We start from the raw sequence: 26,210 nt of genomic DNA, 5'->3' as shown, positions 1-26,210 counted from the left end.
AACACATAAAGCACCCAACTCGATCTAAAGATTCACGGCAATGCCGTCAGACCCCAGCCCGTCACTGTGCGGACCTGGACAGACGGACTCTGACCGTCACAAGGAGAAAAGGCAGAAGACCCAGCACGGCCGACACACTACTGAAAGGGAGGAGCCAGTCGGAGGACTGATGCCCCGGGCGTCAGGACTCAGTCTGAAGCTGCAGTAACCGAGACACCGCGGTGCTGGTGAAAGAACAGGCAACAGATCAGCGGACAGACTGGAGAGCCCAGAAACAGACGCACACGGTCCAGTCCACTCACCTCTGACAAAGGAGCAAAGACTGTCTCTTCAACAAACGCTGCTGGAACCACTGGACACCCACGTGCAACAAGACAAATCCACACACAGACCTTACACCCTTCACGGAAATGTATTCACAATGGACCACGGACCTGAGAGTAAAATGCAAAACCACAAAACTCTTAGAAGAAAACAGGAAAAACCCAGACGACCTTAGGGTTGGCGATGCCTTTTCAGATACACCACCAAAGGCGCGATCCACGAGAGAGAAAATGGATGCGCTGAACTTAATTAAAATTAAAAACTTGTTCTACGAAAGACAAATATCGAGAGAATGAGAAGACAAGCCACAGATGGGAGAGATATTTGCAAAAGACACATCTGATTCAGGACTGTTTTCCAACATACAAAGAACTCTTAATACTCGATAAGAAGAAGATGAAAACCCTGATTTAAAAAGTGGGCCAAAGACCTGAGCACACCTCGCCCAAGAAGATACACAGATGGCAAATAAGCACAGAGGATGCTCCCCATCTCGTCATCAGGGAAACACAAATTAAGGCAACGAGACAGCCCTGCACCCCTGTCAGGATGGCCATGACCCAGAGCACCGACACCACACAGCGGCGGGGACGTGGAGCCACGGGAACCCTCAGTCACTGTGGGGAAAGCAAACGGTGCAGCCGCTTTGAAGGACAGTTTGGCGGTTTCTTACAGAGCTAAATATACTCCTAGGATCCAGCAATCACGCTCCTTGGTATTTACCCAAAGGAGCTGGAAGCTTGTCCGCACGAAACCTGCACACGGACGTTGACAGCAGCTCTATGCACAATCGCCAGAAGTTGGAAGCCACCGGGATGTCCTCCAGTGGGTGATGGATAAACGAACTGTCCATCCAGACAGTGGAATGTTACTCAGCACTAACAAGAAATGAGCCGCCGGGCCATGAAAAGACATGGAGGAACCTTAAATGCACGTGACTAAGCGAGAGAAGCCAATCTAAAAAGGCTGCACCCTGTGTGATTCCAACTACACGACCTTCTGGAAAAGACAAAACCAAGGAGACAGCGAAAGATGAGTGGGTTCCAGGAGAAGGGGGTGTCGGGGGGCGAGGGATGGACAGGGGAGCACAGGGCACTTTCAGGGCAGTGAACTACTGTGTGTGACACTGTAATAGTGGGTACATGACATCACACGTGTCCAAACCCACAGAATCTCCAATAGCAAGAGGGACCCTAATGTCACCTGTGGACTCTGGGTGACAATGTGTCAACGTAGGTCCATCTATTGTAATAAATGCACCATGTGGTATGGAGGCAGACAGTGGTGGGGCTGTGCACAGGGGGTAAAGGGTACAGGGGAATCTCTGTACCTTCTGCTCACTTTTGCTGTGAATCTAAAACTGCTCCAAAAGGAGGAGACTGTCTCTCACCTCTCAGAAACCCACAAGTCAAGCCAACCAAAGAATAACTATAGAAACTCCCAGCGAGTTCATAAGCTTGATCCAGAAGACAAATGTAGACACACACTTGGCCAAGAGAAAACACACTTGTTTTCAGGCACATGTGGCCACTTACCGGAACTGCTGAGGTTCCAGGGCACAGGAATGACAGCTTGCATGACTTCTGGAGGGAGTCAAGGGTCCAGGCCCCAGTCCTGGTGGAGGTGGCAAAGGCTGCGGGAGGGCCTGGGGGTTCAGGCGTCGGATCAGACTGTAGCTGAGGGGTGTGCAAGCAGGAGACCGGTTAGTGATTGGCCTTAGCCATCCTGAGGACACTGTGCCACCTGGCAGAATGTCACAGAGTGGAGGCAGGGGAGCTCTCTGGAGGGGTGAGGGCAGGGTGGGTGGTGGTGCTCCTCCTGAGACAGGAAGTCGAGGGAGGCAGGCGTAGCCACAGGGCGCGCCTGGGGACATTCGGGAGACCAGACCCCATGGCAGAGGGCAGAGGCTGGGGGACATGTGGAGGGGAAGCCAGGGTGCGGGCTCCCTGCTCCCTGGCGAGGACACTTGGCATCAGGGCACTCATTTGGTGAGCACCTGCTGCACACAAGCTGCTCTTCCTAAGCCCCAAGCCCCCGCCAGCTACACCTGACATGTAGTGCAGGCTGGTGCCCAGAGGATGGGTCCTCCGTCCCCTGCTGGCTGTGCTAAAAGGCTGCACCGGTGCCCTTCCACCCTCCTCAACACACTTCCAATCAGCAAAGAACCGCGTTCTGAGGGGTTTCTGCAAATTGCTGGAGGATAAAAATTGAGTCGGGAGGGGCTGCCTGATCGGGGCTGGGACAAGAGGTGTGTCCACACTGGGCAGCCCACAAACTCTGCCTTCAAGCTCCCATGGCCTCCCTTCCCTGAGCTCTTCTGGATCCTTCTGCCAGCAGCTGTCCAGCCCAAGCCTGTTGGCGTGCATCCCACACACCGAACCCTGGAGGCCACCCGTCAGGCTGGAACTCTGGAGGAGGAAACGTGAGCTTTGAGCCAGGGTCCCTGTCCCCCTTGGTCCAGGTGCTGGGGGCAAGGGGTCCCTCCTGGAAGCCCCCCGTCTGTGCTGTGGGCTGCTTCTCCAGCACGTCTTCCATTGCAGTCAATAAGGAGCCCACCAGCATGCCCCACAGCCCTCCTGTGCGGTCCCACCTCCTCCAGGGCATCCATGGGCACTCGGACCCCTTGGGGGCACCACGCCCACCCCGCTGCTCAGGCCAGCCTCCTGAGACCCTACCTCTAAGGCACGGTCCCCTCCGTCACTGTCGGGGGCCCATGAACCAGCCGCCTGTGCCCAGAGAGGGCAGTGGTGCTCAGCATGCACACGACACCCTCCACTCCCGACACTTCTTGGCGGCTGGTTCATGGGCCCCAGGGCGGAAACCCACTGGCGGGAGCCTGTGACCTCCTCAGGAGGCAGCACTTTACCACACCCGCCGAGTGGACGCCCGGGGCAGACGCCAGCACCAGCTGCCCACCAGGCTGCCGGGCCTCCCCACATGTCTCCGCCGCTAACACAGCGAGGGGTCCGCACGTGGCTGGGGGGCTCTCCTCCTGAGCCAGGGTGGCCTTCAGAGTGTCTTTCACAGGGATATGGTGGTGTGGAGGGCGAGAGGCCAGACACAGCCGGACCCACAGCCTCTGCAGCCACTGGCCTCAAAGGTCAAGGAGCTACAGGCAACAGGGGCTCCCTGTCATGTCCCACGTCTGACTCAGGCCCAGCAGAAAAGAGCAGACTTCTTGCTCCCACCCCCACGGGACGCCCCGCTTCCCTGGAACCCGCACTTGCCTGCCCTCTTCCCCACAGGCCCCCAGCTGCCTGCCTGAAGCTAGCGTCTGCCCCACCCATGGCGGACACCTCTGCCTGTAGTCCTCCAGGCTGGAGGGTGGTGACCCTGGAGGCAGCGAGACCCCGACTCTGGGTACCAGTGGAGCTCCCAACTGGGGGAGGAGAGCACAACAGAGAGGGCAGGCACCAGGCCGACATGCAGGGAGCTGGCTCGCAGGCGGCTCTGCCACCCTCCTGACAAGTGGCTCCATGTCCGCACTGTGGGAGGGGGTCATCGGGCCGGCCACACGTGGGTCAGGAACCCCTCACACGCGGGACCCAGGGACCCAGAGACTTCGGCAGGGCCCGCTCAGTGCTGCCACATCACCAGTTACGTCTGTCCACCTTGGAAGTGTGTGAATACACAAGCATACACCGGGGCCACAGCAAGGCACCTGGTGTCACTCGGGACAGTGGAAGGGCCGTGGCCCCCAGACCGCACTCCCTCCAGAGGAGGTGTGGCGGGAGCTCCTGAGCAGTCTTCACCATGAGACGGACGTGAATTATGAAAAACATTTTTATTTTAAATCCAAGCACCAAACAGGTACTTGCAAAACAACATACAAAGTAGGACTCAGATGCCTGCCCCCATGCTGCCTCTGAGCACCAATGAGAAAAACCACCTGGGACCTGCCTTCCCAGAAACCCCCACTGCAGGGACTGCAGGCGACGAGGGGCCAGATGGCAGACCCTCCCTCACCTGGGGTCTGGGGCACTGCCAGCACAGATGTCCCAGAGCGAGCAGCCTCCCAGCCCCGCTTCCTAACGCGCTAACAAAGTGCTGTGCACGGCTGGGGGTCAGTTCTGGAGCTGCTCACGCTTGTCTGTATGGCTCTGAAATGACACTTCTCTCAATGGCCCGTGGCCTGAGGGCATGCTGACTGAGCCAAGGGTTCTAAGGGCAAGCCACAGTCTTCTGTGGTCGAGCTGGTGTGGCCTGGGGACAGGCTGGGTGGCCACACCTGACAGGACTCCAACTCAGTCAAGATGCGTTTGAACAAGAAGTAAACAGCACACTGAACCCAGGAAGCTGTGACAACACCCAACGTAAACGTGACAGAAAGAAAACAAAGATAACACCTCAGTAGCTTGACGTGGGGGCAAGGCCCGCTGAGGGGGGCTCTGGGCACTTGATGGACAGAAGGACGGACGGAGCCCAGTTCCCTTCAAAGGGCGAGGGCCCTCCCCGACGGTGGGGACCCCAGGGCTGCCAGGGTGACCTGCAGCTGGCCACCTGCCTGGTCCTCATAAGTCCGACTATGGATGGCCCACGGACAGCCCCTCAGCGAGTGTCCGGTCCCCACCCTGACCGGCACTGGGCCTGAAGCACTGGGTGCAGCTCCCCCTCCGGGGGTCCCAGGGGCTGAGGCCGTCATGGCGGCCCCACCAGCAGGCTGGGCACGGGGCAATAACGAGCACCCCCTCCCCCAGGACAGACGCCATCGCAGAGCCACACCCGCCATCGGACTCCCCAGGAGGCTGTCCCAACAGCCATTTTGTACAAAACACTCTGGAACCCAGAGCAGATTCCGGAAGCCTAGGCACTCAGCATTGTTTGGGTTGAAAATGCTAGAAGTCTGACTCTTCCTAGAAGCCTTCTAAACCACTGACTGGAAGCCCGGCGGTGCGTGTGCAATGGCCCCTGAGCGCCGAGCACCGCCAGGCGGGCAGGGCCAGTGGGGACTGCGTGCTGCTGGGGCCCTCGGCCCCTCTGCTCAGGTGGGTGACCCCAGGCCCCACGTGCTAACCTGTTCCGGGGACGGAGAGCAGAGTGCCAGCCGCCTTAAACCTACAGAAAACTGCGGGAAGAAACCAAATCCATAGGATCCATGGCTTTCCACACTTGGGGACAGTCCCCAAGACATGTGCTAGTGATGTGCCCCTGGCGAGGCGTCCACGCCCTCCCCCGCCTGGCTCCTGACCGGGCCCAGCGTGTAAACAGTGTCAGTAAGCAACAGGTGGAAAAATATATTTCCCAAGAAAAAAGGGGAGGAGGCTCAGAACTCAAAGCTGACGTCACAGGTTGCTGTCACCTTCTATCCCTCTCCTCTCGGTCTGTTTGGCGTTCCTCTCTTTGGTTCAGCAGCCCCATGTGACCGCCGGGCGCTGGCACTGTGGTCCCACGGGCCACGGCCTGAGAGGCGGCCAGTCCTGAGCCCGCGAGGGGCCGCTCCCTCCGCCAGCGGCTACTTGTGCCCATGGCCCTCTGCCATGGCGGCCACCTCGATGGTGGCCGAGTGCTCCTCAGGTCCTGGGGTGGCCACGGCGCTCTCCACGGCCCCTGTAGGCACTGTCACGACGGTGCTGCCTCCCGGGGACACCTGGGCCACGCTCTGCAGGGTGGGGCCCAGGCCGGGCAGCGTGAGCAGCTGCAGTGGGCTCACCACCTTGACCACAGTGCTGCCGTCCTGCATGGCGGCCGTGCTCAGGACCGTGAGGCTGGACGCGTCTGGGTGGATCTCCACCGTGCTGGGGAAGCTGCTGCCCGACGAGGCCAGCACCGTGTAGCCCCCAAGCAGGGGTGAGGCGGGCGAGCTGGGAGCAGCCTGTGGGGAGCCCTTGCCCAGCACGGGGGTGGGCAGGGTGGACACCACTTTGCCGAGTGGCACGCTGGTCAACTGCGGGACTGGCAGCCCCGGGCTGAGGGCGATGGCGGCCGGGCCGGACGTGGCCCTGGCGAGTCGCGGCCGTTTCATGGGGGGCGGCAGGGGCACGGGTGTGAGCGTCATGAGCACGTTGCTGAGGTGCTGTGACTTGTGCTTGAGCTCCTTGGCCCGGCGGCGGTGCTCGTCACACTGCTGCTCCAGGGCTGCTTGGGGGCAAAGACGGCGTCAGGCCGCACGACCGGCCACTGGGGACCGTGTCCACAAGCCTCTGTCTCCCACTCCCCTCCGCCTCCCTGTGCACGGACACTCGCTCTCGGGGCCCCTCAGAGGAAGTCGGTCACAGGGCGCAGTAAGCAGCCCGCACCACGCACACACAGGCGGCCTCTCCAGGTTCCACTGCTTTCTCCTGGAGTCACGTCGCAGGGCCTCAGGCACTCTGCACAGGTGACTGTCCTCGCGCAGTGGCGGTCGGCGCATCACTGCCCGCCAACAGCGCCAGGTGCCCTCCCGCCCGCCAGAAGCAGCCATCCTGCACGGCTGGGACAAGACACATGGGCTGCACGCACCTGCCAGGTCGCGGGCGTACTGCTCCCGCGAGCGGTCCATCTGGCACTTGTGGCCAGCCAGCACCTTCTTCACCAGGTCCAGCATGCCGAAGTTCTGTACAATGTTGTTGAGCAAAACGGCATCTGCAGGCGACACAGGCGATGGGCACGGTGAGTACGGCCCAGCCCACCGGCACAGCTCTGCCCCTTCTGCTCCCAGCTCAAGTGGCACAGAGGGCCTGGATGGGCGGTGCTGGCCGCCCACCCACACCAGCTGGAGGGCAGCTCCAAGGGCAGTGCCCAGTACCTCGGAGCTGTAGGGGAGGGTCCTGGACCCGCTGCTGCAGGCCCTTCATGGTCTCCACCAGCTCCTGGTGAAACTCCTGGATGACCTCGTCCAGCAGGCCAGCGTCCTTGAGCCCTCGCCAAAAGGCAAATGTGTCGTCTGGGAGGGAAGGAGAGGCTCAGAGAGCGGAAGTCCCGCACTGGACCCCACCACAGGCTTCTAGCCACAGGAGGAGCAAGGACCTGCGGGAGGACACGCCCCCCCGCCCCCAACCACTGAGCTGGCCCAGGCGGGACCTCGGGTCAGCGGGCAGGAGGCAGCCTCGCAGCACTGCCCCTCCCTCCACAAGGACCCCACCGTGGGCCGCCTGCCTCTCCCAAGGGCCCCCGCCCCAGACCCCCACCCAGGAGAAGCCCACAGGAAGGCCCCGCACCTCCGATGGCTGTGCTCCAGTCCCCGGGGTCCTCGCAGGTCTCTATGGTGATGGTCGCAGGAGACCCATTCACTGCAACCGGGACGACGGTGGGTGAGCCTCGCAGCAGGGCCCCACCCAGCGCCTCGCCCGAACGCCAGCTCCGGGTCTGCCCTGGCGCCAATCTCACGAGCACACTCAGTGCAGCCGCGATTCACTTCCTCGCATCCTAAAACTCTTTTAACTGTCTCCTCGCGGGCACCTCATCCCAGACACGCACAAAGGACAAAGAGCTAACGTGACCTTCCTTGAGCCTGCCACCCATTTCCAACAGCTTGGGACACGGCACCCTGCGTGGGAGGGACCTGGGTGCCCAGGGCCACCCTTCTGACTGGCTGGGTCACTGCCCCTTGCGTCTACTTCATCGACACCACTGTGTATCTTAGTTTCTCTCTAGTTCTAGTTTTCTAATTGGAAGAGCTGGGACTTTAGGAGACGCATAAGCTGTCACTCGGTCTCTAGGGCCTATAGCGCACAATCATGGGAACAATGTCATCTGAGAGTGACCTGGCTTCACAACACGCTGGCGACTGGCTAACATCTGCGGAAGTGTTTTAACCATAGGCATATGTCACCTTGTCCACACCCGACAGAGGTCGTGCCGGGGCTGTTACGTTCTTAGAATAACCGAGGGCACAATGTCCCGTGGTTTGGGCTGACACAAAATCTCTGACTAGCTACACAAAGGAACTCTGGCTGAAGAAACCACCACCAGCGTAACGTGAAGTAAAGCGACAGACAGACCAGTCCAAACTATGAAGGGACGACAGAGTTCCCGGAGCTAAACCTGCTGTGGCCTTTGCTGGACACGCTGGGCACTGACTGGGGCGCTCAGAGCCTGGTCCTTCCTCAGGGACCAGCCACCCCAGCTGACCCCACTGTGAGGCTGAGGGTCTGGACCCAGGAACCCGGGGTGGCCCCACCCTCATGAAAGCCGCCAGCCCAACAGGATTGGGATGTGCGTGTGGATGTGTCTGGCGGGCAGTGCTTTGTGGGGACCCTGCCCCTCCCCGCACTGCCCAGGCCATCCAAGGAGCCAGACCAGAGCGTAGCCTGGGACTCTGGTCCAGAAAGAAGCTGAAGGACCAGTACCCCACCCACTGGACAAGGAGAGCCGACAAATCCAGCCCTGCCGACTGCCAGCTCCGCGTGTTCCTGGAGTTTCCAGGAAAGACTGCTGCACAGACCAGCTGTCCGTACGCAGCCCGCCACCGCTAGGGCAGGGCACACGACGGGACCTGACTGCTGCCCCCGGCCACCTCCCCTCCCTCCAAGTACAGGGCAAGGTCTCTCAACTGGCCATCATCTGGTCAGCAAGGACAGTCCCTGGCCACACAGCAGCACACCCACACTGCCCTGTGCAGGGACAGTGTGGAGACAATGCACGTGACGTTACCAGCAATGTACCAAATCAGTAAGTAATACGAGTGGGGAACTTAGGACCTCATTTCACTCGGACTTCAGTTTTAAGAATTTCTCTACTCAAAAAGCTACAGTGACTCGGGGGCATAGTCTGTCCTGCTCCGAGTTAGCACCAGACCCCAGCACGACAGACTCAAGGGGCAGCCACACGGCCGAGAGCCAAGTGCTGCGGGAGATGCAGGTGCCGCCGAGGGCGCAGTGTGGGCAAAGCTGGTGGGCACTGGGCGGTGCCTCTGGTGCCCCTCACATGCCCCTCTACATCCGAATGACAAGATTTTATAATAGAAGTGGCTTCAAAACAAAACGCGTGACTCTTCCCTGTCTCTGAAAACAGCAGTTCAGCCCGACTTCCCCAGAGTGGAAGGGGGTGGCCGCTGGCCCAAGCCGCGGGGCACGTCTACCTCCTGTGCCCTCAGCGGCCAGCCGCAGAGTAGGCGGGTCCCCTGGGCTGGCGTGGCACATACCGTCAGCCGTGGCGGGCGTGAGCGGGAGGTACTCGGCGGCCGTGGGGCTACTCAGGGACACGCGGGCCCCCGAGAGGTCGATCTTGGTGCTGCGGCAGGTGTTGGAGCACACCTTGTCGTGCTGGTAGAAGTCCAGCTCCCCGGAGTCCATGATCTTCCTGTTCATGGAAGGAGACCAGAGTGTCGCGTGCGCCCAAAGCCCAGCCGCGACTGCACCCCACGGTGCCCCGCCCAGCCCCCACTAGCATGTCCTCAGGTCCCCAGAGGACAGGAAGGCCGGACCTGGGGGCAGGTCCCAGGAGGGGCGACCGAGGCCCCCGCACAGACTTCTCCACGCCCAGCACTGAGCTCTGCCGGCCATGCGGACATTCGTGACAGCAGCACGCAGCCTTGACCAGGGGAAGCAAGACCACAGTGGCCGGGGTCCTGAGGGAGCAAAAAGGCCCCAGGGGGCAAACTACGGTGACACGGCTGTTGAAGGTGGCACAGACCAGGAGCATGGCGGAGACGCCCACCAGGAGAAGCCTTGTGCCTCTGCCTTTGTGCTGTGAACTCGACCATGAAAGGGTCTAAAGCAGAGGGGTCCAAACTGCGGCCCGATCCATTTTTTATTGGCCCGCAGCAAATTCCAAAAATATATTTAGTTCACTTAAATAAACCAGGTGAGGCAATACGTACTTCACCTCGAGTGAGTGGCCCGGCTGTTTGGGTATTTTACCGCATATGGCCCATGGTGAAAACCGTTGAAAAAAGTTTGGACACCCCTGGTCTAAAGGCTCCAAGGGGCCGCACTGCGCTCCCTGGCCTGCTCTCCCAGCAAAATGGCCCATCGCCTCCCACGGCTGTGCCACCCAGCCGCTAGCTAGGAAATCAGGGCCAGCTCAATGTGCGCTTGGGGACAAGCTGTGAGCGCTGCGGCAAGGGACCCCCGCCTGCTACGGAGCAAACGTGGGCAGCGCCACTGGGTCTCGGGCTCTGGCGGCTGCCCATCAGGCCCCAATGGTGGTTCGCGAGGAGAGCAAACAGGGACAGGGCCGTGGTGAGGGCCCCCAGGGATGCCCACAGGTGCTCCCGTGGCAGCAGTGTGTGCCAAGGACCGCATGTCCCGGGGCAAAGGGCAGGAGAAAGCAGTGCCTGCCTCAGCCAGCGACCACGTTTAGCTGCAGCACACACACCCTGTCAATGCGGCTCTGCATGGCCGTGTGCAGCCAGGGGACGAGCACAGGCAGAAGGGCAGGAACGGACCAATGGGGCTGCCCTTGCCAAACCAGGAAGGGCGAATGGCTACCCGCAAAGCAGGAAACGCTGAAGCATGAAAACCACGTCGGCATTCCTGGTCTTCTCAGGCTTCTTGGAAGGGGCGTCATGCTTCCTGCTTCACAGGTATCACAGTTGCTGTGACATGCCACACCCCCGGGGTGCTCCTGGAGCCTTCTCGATCCTGGATCTGATGTGTATGTGAAGCAGCCAAGAGCCGTGCAGTCCCACACGACCCAGCTAGTGTCAAAGGGGGAGGTGGGCGACTCCTTCCCCAGAGCACAGCACGCGCCGGAGCCAGGCCGAGACCCGCAGAGCTCAGTGGCATGAGACGGCGAGGGGATAGGACCCTTGCAGGGAGACCAGCTGTGCCAGAAAGGACAGTGTCCGAACAACTGGCCAGACTATCGCACCGCAGACTAATGAGAAGTGGGCTCTTCCCCCGCACTCCCGGGCCTGGGACGCGATGAGGGACGCTGCCACCGGTGACCTGGGGGCTCTGCACGTGCACGTTCGTAAGAAGAGACACGAGTAAAGAGCGGTGGGGAAGGCTGCGTGAGAGGTGCGGCCTGTGCAGACACTGACGCACTGCCAACATGTCACTGTGAAAGTCACAAGGGCCTCCAGGTAAGAACCAGAGTCCAGATGAGACAGCAAAGCTCCGGCAAGCCTGGCAGCGTCACACTGCACAGGGTGCGGGCGGAGCAGCCGGCACAATGCAGCTGTCCTCAGCTGCGAGACCCATAGGCAAAGGGACGAGCACGGAGCTCTGCTGCCCGGGCCACAGGCGCGCCCGCCCGCCCAGCACCCACCTGAGCATGATGCCATTCATACGGATGGCTCTCTTCCAGTCCTTCAGGGTGGACTTGCCGGCCAGGTGCACAAACTCCTTCGGGCTGATGACGTGCTGGTCATACTGCGGAGGGAAGCACAGGCGTCAGACGGGGCCTCCTCCTGCCCAAGCTGCGTCTGAGCCTGGCCAGGCCGGGCGCCTGCGGTGTCGCAGACTGAGGCTGGGGACGAGCAGCTTAGGTCCAATGGTGTGGCCTCCTGCACAGACAGGGGCTGGATGGAGAGCTGAGCACCTGGCGCTGTCCCTCTAAGAATAAACTGTGGGCCGGGGGCCGGGGGGATGAGGGGACCACAACCCTCGGAAAGGGCCCTGTGTACAGGGCGAGCTGTGAAGGTCCCTTCCGCCTGTCCCATCCCACACCTAACGGCCCCACACAGTGCAGGAAGCACACGTCCCACTCTTCTTGCCCTGACGGGCACACATGTCCACTTCACAGTCTAGAACTAAGTAGGTCCTCCCTACTTAGAGGTCTGGGCCTGCTGGTTTCACCCACTGCCGGGGCTCAGATGGCCTGAGGATGTAAAATATCCTATTCAATCTTGTTAAATGAGCAATTATTGGAACCAAAATCAAAACAAAACTGTGTTTACTTAGAAAACGAGCAGGGTGGGATGGATGAGTCAGCAGGTCTCACAGAGGCAGAAAGGCAGGCTCCAGCTGTGGCCTCCAGGGCTACCCCCAAGGTGGCCTCTTGGGGGGCCCTGCTGACCCGGCCCGGCCTGGCCCAGACTCCCCAGCCGCCAAGCAGAGCACCTCAGCTCTATCGCCACCAGACGTGTGTCAGCTGTGGGTCAGCCGTGGCACATACCACCAGCCAGAGAACTGCTGTGGATGGAAGCAACTTTCCTCATTTCCTGAGCATGTGCCCCTTCTCTCACTGAGCCCAGGAAGCCAATGGATCCCCCACTCGGCTGGGCGGGGACACTGTCACGGCCTGGCCACCACCTACCAGCAGGAAGTCCATACAGGCCAGCCTCTGCCCCTCAGACGTGTGGCTGTCGCTGGCCATTGCATCTGACCCGCCCTGGCCATACCTGTCCGGTCCGTCTCCCCCTCGACCACCTTCCCCAGGTGCTGTCGTCTTCATCGGCTGACGGTCACTCTTCGCGTTCCCAATTTTCCTCTGGCAGTTAGGAAGCTGCACTGTGCTCAGGGTGGACGCTGTGGCCACCTAAGCGGTCAGCGTCCAGAGCTGCACAGACCCACTCAACCCTTGCCGACCCCACTGCCACACGTCTGTCCCTTCAGAACGTCCCTAAGACGCGCTGTCCACACTGCAGTCGGTAGCGCTGTGCCTGGCCCACATTCCCACTTCCCTGACTCTTCACACCTCCTTTCACCTGAACCTGCTGGATCACCTCCCCTACGCCCGAATGCTCCACACTCCTTCAGCGATGATCTGCTGGCGGCGAACGCAGGGTGTCCGAAAATATCAGCCCCGTTTTGGGAGCTGGTGTCACCATGCACAGTCACTCCAGCTCTGCAAAACCTCGCTGCCGGGGGTTCCTCGCGCCCGAGCAACTGTCTGCTCCCCATTTTTGGGGTCTTATCTCCTGCTCTGTTCCACGACATGCTACCTATGGTACCCTCTTGTTTTGTTTCCTTCTTTTCATTTGGCGATTGTTTTAAACCCACAGGTCGGGAGCAAGAATAGCACCAGTGCTCAACTGTCTGCACCCAGCCCCTCACACCAATGCTCCCCGTCCAGGCGCCTGCACGCGATCGCTCCCAGGCTGTTCAGGGTCAAGTGTAGGCATCGGCCCGTTGTCCTCAGCACAGCGGGCCCTTGAATCATTTGACGAAAAAAAATCAATTCCCGCCGGGGCCACTGTGTATGTGGAGTGTCTGCGTGGGTTTCCTCCCCCATCCAGACGTGCAGTGAGGCGAATGATGTGTCTGCCTCGTCCCCATCGGAGCGAATGTGAGTGTGAGTGTCCCTGACATGGAATTCTTGTGGGGGGCGGGGGTCCCGTCTACGCCGTGAGCCACCTGCTGGGAGAGGCTCTGCTCCAGCCCCCACGACCCTGGATTGGAAAATCGGGTTGGAAAATAAGGATCTGACTTACTTTTATTCATCTTCCTTAAATGTGTGTATAGCTTACATGGATTTTCACATTTAACATTAGAAGTGTTTGGGGTCTTCATTTAGAAGTTTGGTGATATTTCATGACCAGAAATGTGCCGTAGGAAGCTATCCTTGTGCCTTGGAAACACGGGCTCATCACGCAGCGTTTTACACCCACACCTCTCGTCGGGCTCAGACGAGGTTCTCTTGTGTAACTGCACTCTGCCGTCAGCACACTGCCTGGCCCACGGGCAGCGTTCAGACTTCGGCGTCCCAGGGATGGCCGGCAGCCACCTCCCTCTCTGACGCAGGACCCAGCCTAGACCCTGCTGCACCAGCTGCCCCCCACCCCCACCCCGGTCCACGAGCTCCTCAGCCACCTGTCGTCCTCACCTCGGCATTTTTGCAGCACACAGGTCAATGGTGTTGCAGACGGTGGCTCAGCTGGGGTCTGTCTGGTGTTTCCTCACGAGTACAGTCAGAATTCCTGCCCATGCCGTCAGGAGACCCACCATGGGGTCGGGTCTGCCCTGATGTTGACGCCTACACGTCACACCTGGTCAATGCCCATGCGCCAGCTTGCCGGGACAGCGCCTGTGTCCGTGGTTGCTGCCCGTTAGTGGGGGCGCTGAGACGAGGCAGGTTCCTGTTCCATGTCCGCCTTGCACCCACTCACGGTCTCTGGCTCCCTCTCGCCCATGTCCGTCAGTCGCATTCTACTAGGAGAGCGTTACTACTCATGTTTATTTGACATAAGTAAGTGATGTGAACTGCACTACAGTAAAGACAGGCTTGTAGACGCTTATTTCCCTTGAGTTAGAATCCAAACGGTCATTGGTTGTTTTGATGCTCAGTTGTCCCAGGTGGAGCCAGTGAAGGCCCCAGAGCTTTCTGAAACGCAGTTGGTTTTTTACCTCATTCAGTCTGGATTTGTTGTCTCCTGAACGATGGCCTATCTTCCAGTATGAAAGTTCTCAGACCCAGTCTCTTCTCTCCTCCAGAACTCAGATGCATTAGGCTCTCTCATGCCTCTGCATCCCCTTTTTATTTCTGTGGATTGTCTTCTGGATAACTTCTTTACCTCCATCTTCCAGTTCACCAATTCTCTTTCCAGCTTTACAGCCTACATCCTGTAAAACCTATCCACTAACTGTTTAATTGTAACCATGCATTTCATTCTAGTTTGTTTTTCCTCATCTGCTTATGCTTTACTCATATTTGATCCTCTTTCCTACCTCTTGAAATAAACACAATTATTTCATATTTTGTGTCTCAAAATCCCAATGCCTGACGTGCCGTGGGTCTGACCTGCTGTCTGCTTTCCATGCGCTCATTCAGCTGCTTCATTTCCTGGTGTGCTCAGTGTTTCTATTTTACTGTGAGGTGTTCCTTTTCTTGGAACATTGTGGAAACTACTTGAAACCTGAGATAGAGATGAATTCCTCCGAAAAGCATCTTTCATTTGCTTCTGTTAGATTCCCACGGGAACTGCCAGCCAGGACCCCTTACAACTAAACTCTTAATCTACCCTTCAGGTTCAGGCCACGGAGGAACCCTTCAGAGGGCCCGTCTTCCACTGTGCGCTAAGCTGCGAGCAGTTCTCCTCGCCCAGGGTGGAGTGGGGCTGGGGGTGTGTGGACTGGTGGCTAACCCTAACAGAGGCAGAGCCCTTTGGAAGGAGCAGCATTACAGGGGACAATCCTGCCCCCAACGACACACCCTGGGACGCCCTGGGCTTCACCTCCTCATCCCCAGGCCCACAAAGCTGAGAAAACCAGTGTCAGGCTAAGACTGTGTAGGCAGAAGACAGAGTTGGTACCCGATCCCTCTAAATCCCACCTTTACTTGGGCCCTGGGCCTGAGCATTTCTTCCTATTTTGCCAGCTTCAGGAGGCACCCTACCTAGGATCTTTCAGCACCAGATGGCTACCTCAGCTACCATGCTGTTCACCCTACTCGACTAAATGGGTCCTTCCAAAGCACAGGTTTCACCGCCCTGCCAGGGAAAGCCAGCTCCCCAGCTCAGCAGTCACGGCAGCCCTGAGTGTGAGCCGGATGCTTTCCTTGCCTCTCCCTTGTCGCTCTGGTAACAGCGACAGTCCTGTAGGCCCCTGAGGCTGCACTGCCCCCACAACCCCTCTGCCTCTGGCTCCGCCCACAGGCCCCACCCTTGGGGCAGGGAGCCCATTCTCGGGCCTCACAGTTGTGCTGTGACAGCTGCCGGGCACACAGAACCCACCTGAACACACTTCACGTTGATGCCAGGGCACACAAACTTCCTCCAAATCAGGTTGGCTCTGCTGTCCCCACAGGTAATGGGGTACACGATCTCAGCCTCTAGATTCTCCTCCTCTTCGGCCATCTTCACTTCTCACCAGGTGCCGTGACAGGGAAGGGGTAAAACAGAATCAGTGACAACCTCCCCACAGCACTTCCCACCTAGAAACCAGAAATTACAGTGCAGGAAGAGCTGAGATGCGACCAAGGTAGGCAGGGTGTGTCCCACAAGTTAGAGTTTCAAGTAGATGCACAATCAATTTAACTACAGTAATATTAATACAATTACCATGTTTCCCCGAAAATAAGACCTAGCCAGACAATCAACTCTAATGCGTCTTTTACAGCAAAAATTAATATAAGACCCAGTCTTATTTTGTTATAAGACCGGGTGTAATATAATAGAATACCGGATCCCATATCACATAAGACCCGGTCTTATATATAATATAATATAATATAATATAATATAATATAATATAATATAATATAATACTGGGTCTTATATTAATTTTTGCTCCAAAAGACACATTAGAGCTGACTGTGCAGCTAAGTCTTATTTTCGGGGAAACACGGTACATTAAACGGGGGTTCAGCTGACAAACCAGTTCAGGACACGAGATGGAACTTCCCTGGAATAATTCTGGAGAAACTTATCAGCAATGGCCTGAAGTTTGGAAGCTTTTAATGCTACCTAGGTGTTCAGAGAATTTTCCCTGCCAGCCACTGGGAGTTGTAATAAGCAGGGCTGCAGAACTGGGGCGTCTGCAGACAAGGGCCCCCCGCTGGGACTGGAGGGTGGGCCCTGGGGAACTGCCCCCCACCCCCAGCTGCCTATGGGCTCCCTACCTAACACGGCCTCCTTGAGCTGTGAGGACGCTGTGAAAGCAGCTGCCGCGGCCGCGGCCGCATTCTCTGTGTCCATGTTGTCTTCGGCCAGGTCGCCCCTGCACGAGAAAGGGAGACAGACATCAACATGCTCAAGGACAGGCAGTGTTCGTGCTGCTGCATGCCGTTTCGGTCGCACTTCCTAACTTAGTCCAGAAGCCCAGGGGCTGTGCCGGTCACGGGACCTGGCACGGACAGTCACTGCCCCCAGCAGGTATTTTCCCAAATGGCCTGTTTTGTTCACGGCGGCGTCTCAGGTGCCCACAGCAGCGCCAGGGCACGTGAAACCTACAGGACACACCTGTGGAGGCGACCGGCACCTCCATGGGAATTCTGACCTCCATTTCCTTCCCTAATAAAGCATTTTATTTCTATTATAATGATTTCATAGGGTTACAGAAAATACCAAAAAATATAAAATTTTAGAAAGAAGGAAAAAAAAAATCACCCATGGCCTAACCTCATCTTACACCAAAATAAATTAGACAAATCAAATATAAATATGAAAGGAGAGAACAGAAAGGTGTTACAATTTTCCGAACCGTTTCAAAGTGGTGAAAGGTTTTCTTATACAATACAAAACCCAGAAACAAAACAGATGATAAATTTGTCTCAAAAATATAAAAGCTTCTGTGTGTGGGGAAAAAACCCCACCACCAATTCTTTTTAAAAAGAGAGAGCTGGGAGGAGTGTTCACAGAAGCATGGCTGGGTTCCTGCGGCGACGTGAAGAGCCCCCACAGGAAGACCCACGTGAGCACAGCCCAGAGACCAGCGGGACACGCAAGTAAGGCTGCCGCGGGGCCACCTGCACCTGCATCTGTGGGCGATGCTGTGAGGACAGATGCAGGCAGGCCCTGGGTGCAGGCCGCAGGTGAGCTCACATCACGAACGGCCCACAGCATCAGCCCCCAACCTCAGCAGACACCCGAGCCCCTGGGGGCAGCCACTCTCAGGGACTGGGCGGGTGCGGAGACAGTCCAGTTCCAACTGGGAGGAGCAGGGACTTAGGCCACCTCCTGTTCTGGGGGACGCTGAGCCAGGCAATGCCGAGCCAGGAGCCAGCACGGAGGGCAGGCGGATGTGAGCAGGGGCAGAGGGGCGGCGGGGGAGAAGGGTGGGAGGGCCCCATGTTAGAGCAGGGGCAGGAGCGTGGTGGTTGGGCTGTGTGTCAGACAGGCCACTGGGCGGTGGGGTGGAGGGGGGGGCGCAGGGGCAGGAGACGGCTGAGAAAGCGGTGAGAGGGTGCCCACTGGGACCCCCAGCAGCACAGAGGACCCAGAGCCAAGGGGACAGGCACCCCTGGGCATGGTGGGCTCTGGGCTGGGGGCACGATGAACTTGGGGTGAGAATGGGATGCCCAGCTGCCGTCTGACCAGGAGACTTTGAGGTATAACCAGCCCACAGAAGGCTTAGACTCCAGGGGCAGCATGGCCGTCCCTTCAGTCACTGTCCCCAGGAGTAGCCACCCTCCTGACTGCCTGCACCACTGAACTGGTTTACAGCCTCTGAACTTCCGTACACAGACCAAAGTTCTGAGGGCCCTGCTGTGCAGACCGCACTTCATATGGGCGGCCAGCCAGTCCGCTCCACAGAGACGCCATCACCGGGTACCACTTGGCAGGTGTTTGTCACAGTAGGCCTGCAGCTCAGTGAGCCCAGGGCTGAGCCCAGACATGTGGTCATGGCGAAGCCTAGGATGTACGGGGACCCGGGGAAGGGGAGGACGGACGAGGGCTGGCATCTATACAGCAGCAGGGAGTGTGAGACTCCAGGAGAGGCCGCCCTGGAAGCGGAGCGCTGAGTGCCGGCAAAGACACCCGGGGTCTGCCGGCACCCCTGGAGCCTCTGGGGGCGGGTCAACGCGGCCAAAAGAGGAGCAGCAAATGCAGGGAGGCTCAGGAGGCAGGCTGTGGGGACCCCTACAGGGAAGGACCTCTGGGGCGCTGGGTCTGGGGCTCTTCCCACCGCCCCTCCTGTCCCCCAGGACCACACCTACACCCCAGCCCATACCCTCCTTTTATCCCTCACAGGCGTCTGTCCCAAGCAGCTGCCTGCACACCGGACCCCACCTGTTCCCTGCAGGCCTGGGCTAGCACAGCTCAGAGCTGCCCCGAGAGCAGCACACTCCACGTGGGGGTCAGGGAGAACCCACATTCTGGCACACCACCCCGTCCACATCCTCAGGGCTGCTCTCCCATCTGACCAGGTCAGTAAAGAGCACTGACCAGAAACACAAACTTGGGGCTTTGGGGGCTGGCTACCAGTGCCTCCTACAGGAAGAACAGCTCTGGGAAAGTCACACTGACCAGGGTGCGGACTCAGAAGGGGAACTGCCCTGTGAAGCCAGAACCCTGGAAGGCAGAGATGGGGGCAGGATAGGAGCATGTGCTCCTTCCACACAAGAACCGGACAAGCCCTCAGAGGAAGTGAGTCAGGAGTGGAGACACGGAAGCAGGACCCAAGAGAGCCCAGCACTGAGCAAGCAGAGCCATGACTCCTGCCACAGGCCACGGGCAAACAAGAGGGGACACATGGGCCGCCGGGCTCCCACCAAGATGGAGGGCCGTCCAGGAGAGCTTCAGGAGGGGAGAGGTTCCCCAGCGTGCCTGTCACAACCAGGAGCGAGCGGACACTGTGGGAACTGCTGGCTTCTGCAAAATGCTACTTTCTTGCCAGCCTCGGCTAGGCCAGGCGTGCCCGTTGCCATGGCACAGCTGTGGGCAGAAGGCAGTCCTACGGCTTTCATAAACGAGGCACTTCGCCACACTCACTGGTCGCAGGCCTCCTGGTGGGGTGTGGGAGGTCACTGCAGAGCATGTGGGTGGGAGCCACACGCACACAGGGGCCAGGATGGGGATTTGGTGGAAAAAAGACAATCAGAGGCCCTGCATCTGCACGGCTCGGTCACGTGTGCCGGTGAGGCAGGTGACGGAACCAAAGAGCCAGTGTCCAGCACTCTTCCCGCTGGAGGGCAGAGCAGGGCGTGGCAGTGAGGACAAGCCCCCAGGCTGGGCCACCACACAGCAGCAGGGCAAAGAGGCCGAGCTCTGCCTGTGGCAGAGCCGTGCCAAGGTCAGTCTGAACAGAGCGAGCACGCCGACAGGACAGGGAGGCCTGCGGCAGCCCAACCCCCGGGCAGCCTTTCCCGGGAGGGCAGAGGCCACAGGTGGTGCCATTCTGCCACCACGAGGACTGGCCCGTGTATGGGGACAGCAAGGACAAAGCAACAGCTCGTCTCCGCCCACTTTGCCGACTAAGATACACGCCGTCCATTGCGAGAGGAAAGGAAGCAGTCAGCACGAGTGTCAGGGACCATGCTGTTCAACTCCATTTAGCAAAAGTCTCCCCGCTGCCATCTCGTCCCACGGTCCCTGCTGCCAACTTCTCAGGACAGAAATGACCAGGTACTTCCAGAAACGAGAACTATGTGGCCACAGCGACGCAGGGACGGGGCCGAAGATGAAGCATCATCCGTCCCGGCTGACGGGATGCCCCCACTTATCCTGCACACTCTCCACTCTCATCGAACCCTGAGTTCAGCTGAGAAGTGACTGAGGGAAACTGCTGACGCCCAGGCCAGGCCCGACGCCCGCCGAGCCCACCGGCTGGAGAGCTGAGGCCCTATCCTCACCCGTGAGCCGCCAGGTTGGTCGTCACCAGCACCGTCTTCACCTCCTCCACGCCGCTGCCATCCACTGCGGTGTCAGGTGTCGTCACCACGACCACCTCCTCCATGTGGACACTCACATCCGGGGTCGCCATGGCTCCGCTATGGAGGACGCCCGGGACTAAGTGTCACTCCCCAGGGTCTGTAGTCCTAGAGGAAACAAGGCACAGGTCACAGATGGTCCCCATAAGAGCTCGCAGCACGCGTGTCTTCAAGTATCCCTCCTTCAGTCCCAGCATTTTTGACCGAAATGACAAGAGAAGGGCTATTCCCGGACTGCTGGTTCTGGTGAGGACGCAGCGAGCACGACTTACCCGTCTTGTCTGCTAAGAGAGCTAAGAGCCCCGAGCAGGGTGCACGGACAGCAGGGACGGGAAGGAGGCAGAAGCGCAGCAGACCCTGTGGTGAGCCTCCCATTGTCACCTGTCCCTGTGTCCCCTGGCTGGAACTCGGAAGCTGCCTGCGTCCCACAACTGTGCACAGACAAGCCCTGTCTCTGGTTTGGGGAAACGGAGGGAAATCCACACCACCACCCTGGAAAAATGTCTGGAAGTTCCCTATCAAGTTAAATAGACTCTTACCATGGGACCCAACCATTCCACTCCTAAATATTTGCCCGAGAGAAATGAAAACACGTTTACTCAAAAACCTGCACATACATTTTTATGGCAGCTTTTTGCCTGTCAGCAACTGGAAACCATCCAAATGACCACCAGGGGATAAGTGGACAAACTGTGGTCCATCCATACAATAGGACAGACTCGGAGATGAAAATGCAAACCTGGAGGAACCTCCAAAAACTCTGCTGAGTGGGTGCTGCACTGCGGGTCCATTTACACGTGGTGAAGGAGAAAATCAGGGCTGCCAGGGACTGGGGAGGAGGGCACGCGTGTGCATGAAAGGACAGCACGGGAGGCTGGGGCCGACCTGTCTGTCGCGGGATCTGACGGTGGGGGTGGCTACACGAAGGGGTACATGGGCTAGACCCACAGGACTGCACACCAAAAAATAAGCTTTAGTTTACCTTTTGAGAATCTTTTTTAAAAACTAAATTGGCACACACACACAAAATGCTACTGCGCCCTCACGTAGAGACCAATTGGTCTTCCGATAAGGGCACCAAGACCATTTGATGAGGAATGGGAACAGTCTTGTCAACAAACGGTGCTGGGAAACTGGACATCCACAGGCAAAACAATAAAGCTGGGCCCCTACTTCACTCCATATACAAAAATCAACACAAAATGAGTCAAAAACCTAAACATCAGAGCTAATACTATAAAACACTCAGAAGAAAACACGGGAAAATCTTCATGACACTGGATTTGCCAGTAGTTTCTTTGCTATCACACAGAAAACCAGGCAACAACAAAAAAATAAGATGAACTAAACTCCATGAGAATTACAGACTGTTATGCATTAAAGGACCCTCTTAGGAGAGTGAAATGGGAACCTAAGTAGGGGAAAGATATTTGCAAAGCAAATCTGATAAGGGAGTAACGTCCAGAATATGAAAAGAAGTACAACCACCACAAAACCAATTTAAAACAGGGGTGCGGGACTTAGAATAGACATTTCTCCAACGAAAATACACAAGCAGCCAACGAGCCCACAAAAAGGAGCTCAGCATCACTGGTCATCAGGGAAACGCCGTCAAAACCACAGTGAGATGTCACCTCACACCCAGCAGGAGGGTTATTATAAATCAGATAGAAATCAGATTAGTCAGATAGAAATCAGAAAATCAGTGCCGTCAAGGATGTGGGGAAACTGGAACCCTGTGCATGGCTGGAAGACAAAACAGTGCGGCTGCGTGGAACAGTCTGGGCTCCTCAGAAAGTTCAGCACTGAACCGCCACATGCCCCAGCAGTTCCACTTCTAGATACATGCGGCCCAAAGAAGTGAAAGCAGGGACTGACTAACACAGATACTCAGACACCAATTTTGTAGCAGCATATTCACAACAGACAAAAGGAGGGAACAAGCCACAGGCCGTCAGCCGATGAATGGATAACAATGAGGGCGGGGGAGGGAGTCAGTGTTTAATGGGGACAGCGTGGCAGTCTGGGAAGATGAAGAAGTTCTGAGGATGATGCTGGTGATGGCTGCACAAAAGTGTGAACGTGCTGAACGCACACTTAGAAATGGTTAAGAGGGTAAATTCTGGGGCGGCCGGTTAGCTCCATTGGTCAGAGCGCGATGCTCTTAACAACAAGGTTGCCTGTTTGATCCCCGCGTGGGCCGCTGTGAGCTGCGCTCTCCATAACTAGATTGAAACAACTGCTTGACTTGGAGCTGATGGGTCCTGGGAAAACACACTGAAACAAATGAAAGTTAAAAAAAAAAGAAAAGGTAAATTCTGTGCTGTCTATTTTGCCACAATAAAAAACAACTTTTTAATGCTTTTAGAACAGAATTGACTTAGTAGGACTAGATACAGGTCACAAAGTAGAGAATATAAAAATTTGCTAAAACAGAAACATTTTCAGAACTTTATTTTTACCATAGTTCTTAATGTGCGAATGACATCACTTGCCTAGCACTGAGGCAAACAATGAGCTGTCCAGCCAGTGGACCACCTGGACTGGCACACGTGGGGACCCGCCCGCCCAGCCGTGGGAGCCGACTGCACTCAGCTGGAGGGAAGCTCTTCAGGAGGGACCCCCACCCTCTTCTGAGCTCCTTCACACTAATGAGCCTTCCCGCCACAATTAACTAGCCCACATTCGACACTACTCGCAAAGCTTGGCCTCCAGGGTTCAGGTTTTTGCTGCTCACACTCCACCTACCGTGTTTCCCTAAAAATAAGACCTAGACTGACAATCAGCGCTAATGCGTCTTTTGGAGCAAAAATTAATATAAGACCTGGTCTTATTTTGCTATAGTATAAGACCCGGTCTTATATTAATTTTTGCTCCAAAAGACGCATTAGCGCTGATTGTCCGGCTAGGGCTTATTTTCGGGGAAACACGGTACTTTACCTAACAAACAATTTTGTGACCGTCTACTGGAGGAGGAGAACAAAAGGTCCTCGGGCCCACCTTACTTTTTTGGTCTTGAGACTCAGCAGGACCTGTGGGCTCCCCTCTTTAACTAGGAATGGGTCCCCTGACAACCCCAGGAAATGGTCACAGGCAAGACAAACCGGAGAACAGAAAGAGCTCTGAAGTCCCTGGCCACCCATCGAAAATGACGGCACTCTCATCATTTACCCTTGACCCAGAAATGCAAGGAATCTAGGAATGTAGGTGATTTGAAGGGGGGGATGGTGGTTAACTACTGCCAAGAAAACACGCCTTCTCAACGAAAAAGCAAGGACAAGTGAAGGAAAGACCGCGTGTTCCCTGGTCTCCCTGTGGAGAGCGGTGTTTGTTAGTGCGCGGTCAGTTCCTCAGATTCAGATCAGGCTTTCTATGTCTTCTGCAAGATCATAGTATTTTCCTGTGGACGAAAAAGTGGTTTTAGGAAAGTAACCTCACAGGGGAGCTGGTCACACATCCCTGGCTGCTGCCGGGTCACGGTGGGTGGTCACCAGCCTAGGACTTGCGTTGTTAAAGCCGCACCTTTGCCATAAGCAGCCCTGTCCGCTGTCTCTGTGCATCTAGTTCCCACGCCTTTGAAATGCCCGTCAGATCCTCCTTCTGAAGCACTAATCTGAACTCTGCAATCCCATCCCCGCCTTGCTTTCTCCCACCCCCATGTCATCTTCCTCACCTTCCCTCCTTAATTCCAAATGCATAAAAGAAGCTGCAAAACTGTCATTTCCGGGAAACATTTTTCTCAGTTTGATGAGATCTTGCTTCCAGGTGTATCCTGTTTGGCTCAAATAATTCTAAAAATTCTCGACAGGTTTGGACATTCTTACTTTAACACTTTCATAAAAATACCACTAGAAACACAGCAGAAGTCACACACCAGTGTCCCAAAAGTGTGATTTCTTTGATCCTCACAGTGTTTCAACAGTTTTCTTTAGTTGCCAACTTTTTCAAAGTTTACAAGGTTCACATGAAAAAATTTCAGATTTCCAGTTTCTCTTGAAAAATGTCAGAAGAGGCGATCCATCCCTGGAGGAGGTGCCTCTAGTCCTGCCTTCTGTGTCCCTGTGTGGTGGGGGGAACAAATGCACCAGCTCTCTGGTCTCAACTACACCCTCCGTGTCTAACTCAGCCAGGAATTTGTCTGGTGTCTCTAAAGACACTTGAGCAGCCTTCTTCCTCCCAGTTCAGGCCTGAAATGCCTTGTTATTTTAAGGCCCAGGTTTGAATGTAGTTTTATAAATGTCCTAAATTCACAGAACTTGTATACATATGCATATACACAAATATATGTATACAAATTCCTCCCCCATCCAGTGTGTCTTCCCACAATTTTTAAGATACTTCCTATGAAGAAATAATTTCTGAACCAGCAGTCTGCTTAATCTATCTTGTTGGGGTTTATTTAATCCACTTGATTTTATCATTAATAAGACTGACACAGTTTCTGTACTGTTGGTGGCATTGTCAACTGATGCTGCCTGCCACTGTGGAAAACAGTATGGCGTCCTCAAAAGACTAAGACAGAACCACCATGTGACCCAGCCCCACGTCTGGGTGTTCATTGAGAGCAAAGGACAGCAGGGTGAGAGTCATCTGCACCCACGCTCAATGTGACCCTCTTCACCATGCCAACATATGGAAGAATGCAAGCGTCCATCGATGGGTCACAATGTGGTGCATACACACAAAGCACTTTAGCTTTGAAAAGGGAAGTTCTGGCATGTGTGACACCAAGGATGAACCGAGAGGACACCACGCTGAAGCTTGCCAGACACAGGACAAGCCCAGGACAGCACATCTCTGAGGAATCTAATACTGAAACTCAGGGCAGCAGACGGCCCGGCGGTGGCGGTGGCGGTGGGGTGGGGGTGGGGGTGGGGGTGGGGGGGTGTGGTATCAGTCACACAACTTGCGGTTGTGAGATGCGTCCGTCCTAGAGACACACCGTACAGCAGTGTCCTGTACTGATCCTGCTAAGTGTTTGTTTCACAAAATAATACGGGGTGGGGAGAAATCTGCAGGCGACGGACACCGTGACTGCTCAGACTACGGTAATGGGCTCCAGGTGTTCGCTCATCCCCGAACTGAAGTCCTGCGTTTCAATTTCCTACAGCTCCCTGTATGTCAGACAAGAACGGCTGATGCAACGGCAACCCGGCGTGTCAGCAAAGAAACAGAACTTGGTTCCGTGGAAAAGTCAATCAACTGAACGGAGTATAAAGTTAGCCAAGGGTGTAACAGGTCACCAGCAAAGGGCCCGCAGGGATGCACCCCCACCAGAACCCGCACTACGGTCCCCACCACCGGGTCCCCATGCAGACGGCTCCCACCCGGGCTGCGCCCACCACGGGGCCCCGTGGTCACGGCTCCCCCCGCCCCCCAGGCCCGCGCGGACATGGTTCCCAACGGGCCGGGCCCGGCGCGGACCAGCCCCAACCCCAGGAGGCCCGAGCCCACACGCGGGGACACCCCCAGCCCCCGCCCGCCGCCTTCCGGCAAGATGGAGGCGGGCGCCGCCGCCGACGCCGCCTGACGCGGGCCCGTGACGCCCGTGACGCCCGCCGCGCGCCGCCGCCCCTCCCCCGCTCCCCTCCCCCCGCCGTAACGTCCTGACGCTCCGCAGGGACCCCTGACTGGACGGCGGCGCGCGGCGGAGCGAGAGGCCTCGCCGCGGGGGGCGGCGGGCGCTTACCTGGGCCGCGGCCGGGCCTGCGCGGGCGCCGGCGGGCGGGTGGGCGGCGGGGCGGGCGGCGGGGGCGTCGGCGGCGACCGCGGGC

The 26,210-nt window shown here is 57.2% G+C and overlaps 1 protein-coding gene across 2 annotated transcripts; it reads right to left on the bottom strand.

The window, feature by feature from the left end:
- Positions 1-4,089: 4,089 nt before the first annotated feature.
- GMEB2 (glucocorticoid modulatory element binding protein 2) lies at positions 4,090-26,181 on the bottom strand. 2 transcript variants are annotated; one of them, XM_033094762.1, is made up of 10 exons: positions 26,126-26,181; positions 20,359-20,544; positions 16,687-16,784; positions 15,800-15,927; positions 11,455-11,558; positions 9,386-9,543; positions 7,461-7,532; positions 7,049-7,186; positions 6,763-6,885; positions 4,090-6,399 (listed from the first exon to the last, which is right to left on the bottom strand). In XM_033094762.1, exons 2-10 carry the CDS (start codon positions 20,487-20,489, stop codon positions 5,777-5,779), a joined length of 1,575 nt encoding a protein of 524 aa, XP_032950653.1. In that variant the 5' UTR covers positions 20,490-20,544; positions 26,126-26,181; the 3' UTR covers positions 4,090-5,776. The 2 variants fall into 2 exon arrangements, with proteins under 2 accessions (XP_032950653.1, XP_032950654.1); XM_033094763.1 differs by lacking the exon at positions 26,126-26,181 and having other exon boundaries at positions 20,359-22,621.
- Positions 26,182-26,210: the final 29 nt, after the last annotated feature.

Source organism: Rhinolophus ferrumequinum, chromosome 23, assembly GCF_004115265.2.
Source record: "Rhinolophus ferrumequinum isolate MPI-CBG mRhiFer1 chromosome 23, mRhiFer1_v1.p, whole genome shotgun sequence".
Taxonomy (NCBI): domain Eukaryota; kingdom Metazoa; phylum Chordata; class Mammalia; order Chiroptera; family Rhinolophidae; genus Rhinolophus; species Rhinolophus ferrumequinum.
This window is presented reverse-complemented; position numbering and strand designations above follow the sequence as displayed.

Coding starts and splice junctions, on each gene's coding strand:
- GMEB2 (XM_033094762.1), bottom strand. CDS start 20,489: ATGGCGACCCCGGATGTGAGTGTCCACATGGAGGAGGTGGTCGTGGTG. Junction 16,785..20,358: donor ACCAACCTGGCGGCTCACGG/GTGAGGATAGGG, acceptor TTTCTCGTGCAG/GGGCGACCTGGCCGAAGACA. Junction 9,544..11,454: donor ATGAATGGCATCATGCTCAG/GTGGGTGCTGGG, acceptor TTCCATGAACAG/GAAGATCATGGACTCCGGGG.